The following is a 9,993-nucleotide window of genomic DNA, read 5'->3' as shown; positions in this document are numbered from 1 at the left end:
GGATAAGTCTGAGAAAGAGATGGAGGATGCAGGTGCCTCTCCGGTTACTAAGAGCTGGCCCCCCAGGGTCAGGACTTGGTTCTATGCGCATGGGGGGGAGTTGGACCCGAAGACAGGCAATGTTTCAACGAGGGCAAGTCTGAAGGGAGCCGACGATGCGATACTTGTTGTAATAGAAGAGGCACGATCGGGGGTGTTCCAGCCCAACAGAGAGAACGACGAGCTTACGCGTGCCCTGGGAAATCCTAACACCCGGGAAGAACACGAGGCAAGGGCGCTATTCCGTGGTATGGGGGGTTCTCAGACTGGAACACCGACTACAGAACCCGTGCGAGAAAGAAGATTGCGGAGGAGAAGAAGAGGAAGGTGGAGGAGGAGCAGAGGAAGCGGGACTATGAACGCCTTCAAGGCCTAGAAGCAAGTCAAGCGGAATTGGTAGTCAAATTCCAGCTGCAGCAGGAGCAGATCGACTCACTTACCCAGCAAAGGGGGTCTCAGCAGCTGCAGCAGCTAGCGAATGATCCAACATTGGATAGCACCGCCCCATCCATGCCGAGAAGCAGCGTGGGTTCCGCCCCGGACGGCGCAATGCTGGGTAGATACCCCGTGGATGACATCACGGAGAACACTAGCTGCAAGCTACACGTCAAAATGAAGAACATATCCATGAAGGTGGCGGACGCTGTTGCTTTTACAAATCCCCCCGAGGCAACCTTCCATTGCAACCCGATTCCAGCGGGCTATGCTCGTGTGTTGGTTGATGAGGTGGTGGACCCATATTGGAGCTAGAGCTTGACTATCCTGGAGGTGACGACGAGCGCTTTCTCGGAGACGCCAAACATCGTATCATCCTATGGAAAAAGCATTGCATCATCATTCGAAGGCCACCGACACCGCGTCAGCCGACTCCTCGTCGAAGTTCGCCACCGAGTCAGCAGTCTCCCGCTCCTGCAAGTCCACCAAGTCCGGCAAAGTGTCAGGCCACTCCTCCTCCAAGTCCGGCAAAGTGTCAGGCCACTCCTCCTCCTCCAAGTCTGCCACAGCGTCAGACATCCACTCCTCCTCCAAGTCCGGCACAACCTCAGGCTACTCCTCCTCCAAGTCCGGCACAGCTTCAGGCGGCCACTCCTCCTCGTCCAACTCAGCCCCGTCAGCTGTCTCCGCCGCCTCAGCAATCACAGAAGAGACACCCCGCAGCTATGGTGCGTAGCGGTATGAGTCGAGGTAGTACAGGAAGTACAGGCGGAGGCAAGCGATATAAATATGGTCCAAGCCTCACGCCTCTTCCGCAGAGGGCTTATGATAGGTCCGAGGAGGAAATCGCAGCCATATCGAAGTCCGAGGTGGAAGCCCATTTTGCACCGAAACCGCCAACGCCGCCAAAGGAGAAAGTGCCTGAGGAAACGATTGACCACTTCATTCGTATGGCTCAACCACCAGCTCCCAAGCCTGTTGACACAGACTATGAGCGCCACATCAGGAAGTTAAATCGAGCACGTGTACGTAAGGAGGCGAGCTCGGGATCGAGCAAACAAGAAGCAGCTGTCAAAAAATGCGGGAAAACCATTCCCCAGCTGGGAGAACAGGCGGCGCAATCAATCCCCTCGCTTGTTGTGCCAACAACACGTGACAGTACGCGCGCCCAATATTATTGTGGGCAAACAGTTTACGTTCCTGAGGTGGGCAATGTGGTAATAACGGAGGAGCATATAATGCAGGCTGAAGTTCTCAAAATCACTATTGGACAACTCCTCGAGATCGAGCCCATGCCTGTTCTTAGAGAGGATGAAATAAAACGGAAATATGTCCGGGGCCAACCTTTGGTCGAGCCAGACAAGGTCAAGAACCTCCCAACGAGAATGTATGAATTGCATCAATGGTACATGAACATTACCAAGATTTCCGATCGATTGTCCCTCATGGTGAATGTCAAGGAGGATCATTACTACCATGAGAAAGCTGTGTCCGTTGAGTATTCTGAATTGTTTCAGTTATACAATCAAGACGCACTCGACAAATCTATCGTCAGTTGCTATTGTCTGTAAGTGATTTCTTTTTGTAATTTAAGTCTCAAGCTGGCTGTAGTGATCCTTTTGATCAATCATTACCTGTAATTATCCTCACTATATTCTTTTCTGTGGTATTATATGCAAGATGAAGATGTATGAAATGAGAAAAGGTGGACGCTATGGCATTGGGTTCATTGACCCAAACACCGTTAATGAATACACATGGAAAATAGATGACCGTCATCAAAAGGCCGTAGAGGACAGCATGCTAGAGTTCTTGAAGCGCCTCAAATACGATGAAGATATACTACTTCCTTACAACTTCCAGTGAGTCACACTGTCTTGTACTACAAATTCTCTGTTTTTGCCTACTAGTTAGCTACATGTTTTTGCTTACATATGCCCGCTTAATTAAGACATGCAAACGTGTGTGCATGCAGATATCACTGGGTCTTGTGTATCATTAAAGTTGACGCCGGAACAGTTGAAATACTGGACTCACTACTCAAAGAAAAAACTGACTATAACATCTTGTTTGGGATAGTCAACAGGTAATTTCAATCATTATTAACTATATATCTCGGCCTATTTAGTTCGTCATTTCATGATATGAACTATTTAATAACCCATTTATTCATTTTCTTTTTCGGCGGGCAGGGCTTGGGCAAGGTTCATCAGGGTCACGGACGGCGAATGGAAAGAAAAGCTTAAATGGAAAAGACCCAAGGTAAGTAATTAAGTAGTACTAGCTAGCTAGCTAGCTGCCATCTCTTTAATTATCATGCTTGATTAATTATTATCTGATCAAATTCCATTCTCGTAAAGGCCCTGAAGCAGGCGCAGGGGACTGATCTGTGTGCATTCCGCGTTTGCGAGAACATTCGCATGATGGCGTCCGAAAGGAGCAGATCTCAAAGACAGGAATGGGTACGCTTGTCAAAACACTATTCACAATTTTTACACCATTATCGATATCTAGTCACACAACTAATACACATGCATATTGATCTCCTTATTAACAGTTCAGAGAGGTGCGGGCGAAGCTCCTAGAAACGGAGCGCGTAGAAGCACTTCAAGAGGAAATAGCGGGATTTTTGCTCGACCAGGTCACAAATCCGAAGGGAGAATACTATTACCCGCTACCGCCCCCATGAAAACCACTTCCAATTATCATCGTGCTCCGAAGGCACCAATTAGGCTATAATGCCACTGGCTCCGAAGGCAACATGCATATGTAGGAGAAATTGTATATAGCTATACATGTGTGTATGTGTGAATTAATTAATATGATGGTTTGTGAGACATTGATGATATATATATGCATGATTGGTTCTACTAGAAATATATATATATATATATATATATATATATATATATATATATATATAACGTGTACAATGTGTAGTATCGTAAAATACCAGCAAACGAAAAAGAATTAAAATGGAAACACAAAATTAAATGAAAAAAATCATAAAACTAAAACCCCCCAAACCTTATAGTACCGGTTGGTCTTACCAACCGGTACTAAAGAGCTCCAGGCCCCTGGAGCTGGCTTGTGCCACGTGGTTTCCCTTTAGCACCGGTTCGTGCTGAACCGGTACTAAGGGGGGGGGGGCTTTAGTGCCGGTTATGGAACCGGCACTAAAGGGCCTTACGAACCGGTGCTATTGCCCGGTTCTGCACTAGTGGGAGGCCGATCGTCTTGCACTGTACCTAGCAGCACATGGCCGCATAGCTTCTCCTCCAGCTGGTACATGTCTGTCGTGCGCTGGAGAACGCAACGATCCACCTTTGGTTGCTACCCCGGTTCGCCGTGCCGCCGGATCTCCGCTGGGAAGAAGATGCACCCCTCCCTATTTTCCGGCCGCCAACTCTCTCCCTCCATCTCAAGCTAGGTGACAGTGGGGTCGGTTTGAGCCACGGAGTTGGGTGAGAGTGAGCGAGAGCTAGGGATTTAGGGCTAGTAGAATTGGGGATTTTACCTGAAATGTTGATTTGCAACCCTAAATAAAACTGAAGGGCCACGTTGCATAAAAGTGAAGGCCAAATGCAACGACTGTGGGTCCCGGGTTTAGTCAGCACGCCAGGTCGACCCTATTATGGTTCGAAGCGGCGGAGTGACTCGATAGCTCACGAAAGAAAACAACGTGACCGGTTCATCACATTTTGTGAGAAGTGCTCATCTCGTGAGAGTTCAGTGACGAATGGTGCGTTTATCTCCTGGATGAACTAGCTAGGCTAGGCACGGGTATAATCCTAGTCAGAGCCGAGTAGTATTATTCTTCTCAAAATGTACAAAGTTTGCTACTACTACTTACTCAGAGGCCAGCAATCGGCATCTCCCTTATGCCCCCACACAAACAAACAAAAAGAAAACGAAATCTTCTAAGCAGCAACAAGAAACAACAAAATCGTCTAGGAAACATCAACCAATCAAAACTAGAAGAAGAAGAAGAAGAAGAAGAAGAAGAAGAAAAAGGAGGAGGAAGAAGATCGAGCATAAAAATGGCCGTCGTAGTATGTCTATACGCACGGCTTTGGGTACATGTAGCCGACGTACTTTGCCTTGGCGTTCTCGCACTTGGACGATGTGGTGCCGGCGCCCTTGAACTTGAGGTCGAGGTCCTGGAGCACGACGCCCTGGCACGGCATGCCGCAGCGGAGAAGCACGGCGACGGGCAGCGACGAGGTGCCCTTGATGTTCTTGAAGGTGACGTTCTTGATGGTGACCCCGGACACGTACTTGTGCTCGCAGTTGTAGTAGGGGCAGTACTTCTGGTCGATGATCACCGGGTTCTGCACGTCCTTCATCACCAGGCTCTCGAACACCATGTGCGCCGCCAGGCTCTTAGTGGGCGAGTTCTCCCACGTCTTGATCCGCACCCCGTTCATGGTGCCCTCGAAGGTCATGTCCTTGACGTGCACGCGGGTCACGTCCCCCTCCCCGACGTACCGCCCCAGGCTGCCCACGCTCATGCCGTGGCCCGGTCCGCAGGTCACGCGCTGGATGTCGATGTTGTCGTTCCCCTGGCCGATGGAGATGCAGTCGTCGCCGGTGCTGATCTTGGTGTCGACGATGGTCACCCCGGAGCAGCGCTCGATGTGGACGCCGTCCGTGTTGGGGCTGGTCCCCGGTGCGTTGATCCGCAGGTTGATCATCTGGGTGTTCTTGTTCTGCAGCAGCGCGAAGTGGAAGAACTTGCTGTTCACCGACGAGATGTCCTTCACCACCGTGTTCTCGTTGTTCACGAACAGCACGCTCTGCACCACGCCACATTTCTTTACGGTCAGCGCCGTGCCGGCCGCCGCTCGTGACCGGAGAGGAGAGATGGGGACGGGTACTCACGGTGGGGAGGACCTTGCAGTCCTTCCGGATGGGGCACTTGTTGAAGGGCCAGGAGGCGGCGCCCTGGCCGTCGATGGCGGCGCCGTTCTGGCCGGCGACGATGAGGCCCTTCACCCACCCGAACTCGATCCAGTCGTTGCCGAAGCGGCTCAGATCCGTCGCCGCCTTCAGCGTCCCCTGCACCCACGCACGCACACAAAATGAGTCCTCGTCGTACGTGCAATGTGCTAACCGCAGGCACGCACGCGCGCGCGCACGACGTACGCCGCCAACACAACTGCATGGTGCATGCTTGCTTGCCTGGAGCAAGAAGGTGAGGGAGGAGGCCTTGCAGGGGCCGTGGAACTGCGCCGGGCCCATGTAGTATACCCCCGCCGGGACCTGCAGTGTCACCGCGCCGGCCGCCGCGCACGCCACCTTCCACGCCGCCATTAGCGCCTGCATGCATGCAAGCGCGGCGATCACAAACAGATCATATCAACGAGCGAGCGAGCGAGCGCGGCGAGATCCGGCCTGAGATGCGTACCTTGGTGTCGTCGGTGGCGCCGTTGCCTTTAGCGCCGTAGTTCTTGACGTTGTAGGTGACCGCCGTGCCGTGGGCCACACCGCCGCAGAGGGATACAACGCAGAGCGCGACGACGACAATGGCCAACACCGGCGGCCGCGCCTCCATGATCGATCGACTTGATTACCTAGCTAGCTCCTCACCGGCGACCGCAGCTAGCAGTAGAAGCGCATAAAAATCCTCGATCGGCAGCAATTAATATCCCTTCCTTTCCGCTTCCTCTTCCTCACGACTGATCCTTTATTCTTCTTCTCCGCGCATGCATCCGGCGATCCTCCGCGGTCACTCACTCAGTCAGCCAGAGCACATGCGTGGCGGCCGATCGATCCACACTGAGATCGAGTGCGCGCGCTGTGATCACCTCAACAAGAACCAATCGGAGCATGCATGGCGGATCAACTCTTATAGGGTTTGGGTGGTGTCTAAATTTGGAGGATTTGGAGCTCTTCGCGCGGCGGCACTTGTGTGGAGCAGAGGCGATGGCTGGGCTGGGCTGGGCGACTGGGCAACCGCCGCATGCGTCGATCCATGTCCTGAGACGATGTGGCGCACCCCACTACTTCTGCTCCAGACGGCGGTCAAACTCGATCGATGTGAGTGGCCAACTCCTGTCCGGACGAACCACTGAGCTCCTGTGTACCACTCCCGCATCTGGCGGGGAAAACTTTTTTTTCTCGAATACGCCTAGATGGTGTATCATTGCATTGATAGGGAGTTACAAGCGTTACCGGGGGGGGGGGGGGGGGGGGTCACCACAGGGGCGTACACATAAATGGCGGCGCTGTGGTGTCGGGGTGAGCAGGAGACAGAGGGTTGCTCAGCCCTCAGGAAACACGATCAGGTTACACCAGGACCTAGGTTCATTCCTCTAGCTCGAGCCAAGGCCCAAGAGCGAGCTTCATCCTTGATTGCTGCTATAAGCGATGGCAGGGAGGGTGCAATCTTGTCGAAGATGACGGCGTTCCGGTGCCGCCAGAGGGACCACGCGACGAGGGAGGCCACAGTGGCGAGCGCACGATGCTTCGGTGCCGGAGTGCCTAGGAGAGCAGTATCTAGCCAGACGAAGAAGTCGACCGAGCCGTCAGGGATGGCCATAGTTGGAGAGCACCAGGAGAGAATAGCATGCCATGTCGCCCGCGCGAAGACACAGCCCACCAGGATGTGGCGCATGGTATCGGGTTCCTGGGAGCAGAGCACGCAGGCCGGCTCGTGGGGCAAGCCGCGCCGCGCAAGGCGGTCCGCGGACCAGCAGCGGTTGAGGGACGCCAGCCAGATGAAAAACTGCACCGAGATGGGAGCGATGGTTTGCCAGGCGAGGTGCCAGGTGGCCGAGGAGGTGGAGCCATGGAAGAGGGCGGTGTAGCAGGAGGAGGCCGAGTAGCATCCGTTCTTCGCCCAACGCCAGCGGATCGAGTCCGGTCGGGGGAGCAGCTGGACCTGTTGGAGGCGGATCCAGAGGCCAACATATTCCACAGTGGCCGCCAAACCCAGAGCACCCTGTATGTCACGAATCCATTGGCGATCCGCAAGCGCATCTGCCACCGTGCGAGAGTTGCGAGCACGGCGAGGAATGAGGGCCGTGACATGAGGAGCAGCGTCAAGAATAGATTTTCCATCCAGCCCTGGGTCGATCCAAAAGCAACGGGAAGTGCCATCGCCAATGGACCATATCGTGGAAGCTCGGAAGAACTGAAGCACCTCGGGGTCGTGGGGTAGCTTAAGGTGAGCCCAGGGCCGGGAGGGGTCAGTAGCCTACAACCAGAGCCAACGGACGCGAAGAGAGATTCCAGTGTGGCGAAGGTCACGGATACCTAAACCACCCAAGTCCAGAGGGCGGCAGACCCGCGCCCAACTGACCAAGCAAGATCCAGAGCGCGCATCCGTGCGCCCATGCCACAGGAAATCCCGGAGGATGCGATTCGCCTTCTTGAGGATGGGAGGGGAGATTGCCATGGCCAGGAGCAGGTGGACCGGCATGGCACTCAGGACTTGGCGGACCATAGCAAGACGCTCGCCGCGGTTGAGAAGAGCGGCCTTCCAAGTGGCCAGCTTGCGCGTGAGCTTCTCGATGATCGGCATAAGCTGGGATGGAGGCACCCTCTTGATGGACAGCGGGAAGCCTAGGTACTGGATCGGGAAGGCCACGACAGGGCAAGAGAGCATAGAGCCAATGGAGGTAGAGACGTCGTCTGGGCATTCAATTGGCGCGGCGAGGCACTTAGCAAAGTTAGTGCGCAAGCCGGAGGCAGCACCAAACAGGTCCAAGAGCTTGCTGACGATCGAGAGCTCCGCGACATCGGGGTGGCAGAAGATAACCACGTCATCAGCGAACAGGGAGATACTGGAAGCAGCATACTGCAGGGTTAGGCGCTTAAGGATGCCGGACTGGAGCGCGAACTGGAGCATGGTATCGAGCGTGTCGATGACCAGTGCAAAAAAGCATGGGGGAGACAGGGTCCCCCTGCCGGAGCCCTTGCCCGTGGGGAATGGGAGGCCCAGGTGTCCTGTTGATCAAGACGCGAGTGGAAGCAGTCGAGATCAGGATGGAGACCCACTCGCGCCAACGATGGCCAAAGCCCAAGTGCTGCAAAACCTCCATGAGGAACGGCCAAGAGACCGAATCGAAGGCGCGCGCAATGTCCAATTTCAAAAGGACCCGAGGCTGCTTAAGTTGGTGGAGTTGCCTGGCCGTTTGTTGGACGAGAAGGAAGTTGTCGTGGACGCTCCTTCCGGCAATGAAGGCACTCTGGTTTGAGGAGACGAGCTCGGCAAGGCGTGGAGCCAGCCGCAAGGAGAGAACCTTGGCAAAGAGCTTGCCAATGATGTGAATGAGGCTGATCGGACGATAGTCGGAGAGGGAAGCGGCGTCCGAGCGCTTGGGCAGCAGCGTGATCAGAGCTTCGTTAAGGCGTTGGAAAGCCATGCCGTTGAGAGAATATAGCTTGCTGAAAACGTCGCAGATGTCATCCTTAATGATGGGCCAGCAAGCGCGGAGAAATTCTGCGGTGAAGCCGTCGGGACCTGGAGCTTTGCCGGATGGAAGGCGCTTGATTGCCTCCCAGATTTCCTCTGGCATGAAAGGCTGCTCGAGAGCGGAGAGATCAAAGGATCGATGGCTGATTGTAGTCAGGTCAAGGGCGACAGTGCGCGGCGCCAGCGGGCCCAGGACCCTGGCGAAGTGGGAGAAGGCCGCGCGGGCCATGCCGATTTCATCAGAGATGCGCGTGCCATCCACGAGCAAGTCGAGCATGCGGTTCTTGCTGGCTCTTTGGGAGACACGAATCTTGGAGAAGGCGGACGCGGCCTCGCCCACGGACAGCCAGCGCAAGCGGGCACATTGACGAGAGATAGAACGCTCCAGCGAAGCGAGACCGAGGTACTTGCGCTTGAGCAGGCGGCGTAACTAGACCTCTGCCGTAGATAGACGCCGGTAGTCTTGGGCCGCATCGAGACAAGAGATTAGCTCGCGAGCGACCGCGAGCTGGGAGGCGATGCTGGTAGTGGTCCGCGAGTTCCAGCGCTGTAGACTACGCGCCGTGGCCCTGAGGCGCGCGAAGATGCGCCGGAAGGGGTCGCCGTCCGGGGGTACAGAGGCCCAGGCACTTTGGACAGTTTGGTGGAAGCCATCGAGTGTAGGCCAATGGCGCTGGAAGTGAAAACGCCGGACCCCACCAGAGCAGGGGGTGCAATCTAGGAGTAGCGGGCAGTGATCCGATGTTGCAGAGGCGAGACATCGAAGCAGACAGTGGGTGTTGGCCAACTCCCATGAGGGAGTGCACAAGATGCGATCATTGGGGAAAACTCATCGCCCGCAGATTAATATTTTTCGGTTCATCGGTTTAAAATAAATGGTTAACTTGTTTGCAAAAAATATAATTGATCAACTTACTAGAAGATCATGATGGACTAACTAGTGTACTACTTTAGTGATCTAATAAAAAGTTTTATATTAGTTTACGGAGTGAGTATTTTTTGTTTGGCACGAGCTATTGGCAAGTCGACTGAATAACGAATTTGCGTAAGTTGATTTTGGGTGTAGCTCGAGGCTGAAGACGGCGACAGCGAGGCCGAGC

The 9,993-nt window shown here is 54.3% G+C and overlaps 1 protein-coding gene across 1 annotated transcript; it reads right to left on the bottom strand.

Moving 5' to 3' along the window:
* Window positions 1-4,256: 4,256 nt before the first annotated feature.
* Window positions 4,257-6,303, bottom strand: LOC123117419 (exopolygalacturonase). Its single transcript, XM_044538183.1, has 4 exons — window positions 5,882-6,303; window positions 5,656-5,793; window positions 5,356-5,532; window positions 4,257-5,270 (listed from the first exon to the last, which is right to left on the bottom strand). Exons 1-4 carry the CDS (start codon window positions 6,026-6,028, stop codon window positions 4,533-4,535), a joined length of 1,200 nt encoding a protein of 399 aa, XP_044394118.1. The 5' UTR covers window positions 6,029-6,303; the 3' UTR covers window positions 4,257-4,532.
* Between the last annotated feature and the right edge of the window lie 3,690 nt (window positions 6,304-9,993).

The sequence above is a fragment of the Triticum aestivum genome, chromosome 5B, assembly GCF_018294505.1.
Source record: "Triticum aestivum cultivar Chinese Spring chromosome 5B, IWGSC CS RefSeq v2.1, whole genome shotgun sequence".
NCBI classification, from domain to species: domain Eukaryota; kingdom Viridiplantae; phylum Streptophyta; class Magnoliopsida; order Poales; family Poaceae; genus Triticum; species Triticum aestivum.
The sequence above is the reverse complement of the archived record's forward strand: the minus strand, read 5'-3'. Positions and strand labels throughout refer to the sequence as shown.

What these genes read in the sequence shown, in the direction of transcription:
- LOC123117419 (XM_044538183.1), bottom strand. Translation starts at nt 6,028, where the DNA reads ATGGAGGCGCGGCCGCCGGTGTTGGCCATTGTCGTCGTCGCGCTCTGC. An exon ending in CCCTCACCTTCTTGCTCCAG is followed by an intron (nt 5,533 to 5,655) that starts GCAAGCAAGCAT and finishes GCGTGGGTGCAG; the next exon opens with GGGACGCTGAAGGCGGCGAC. An exon ending in ACTGCAAGGTCCTCCCCACC is followed by an intron (nt 5,271 to 5,355) that starts GTGAGTACCCGT and finishes GGCGTGGTGCAG; the next exon opens with AGCGTGCTGTTCGTGAACAA.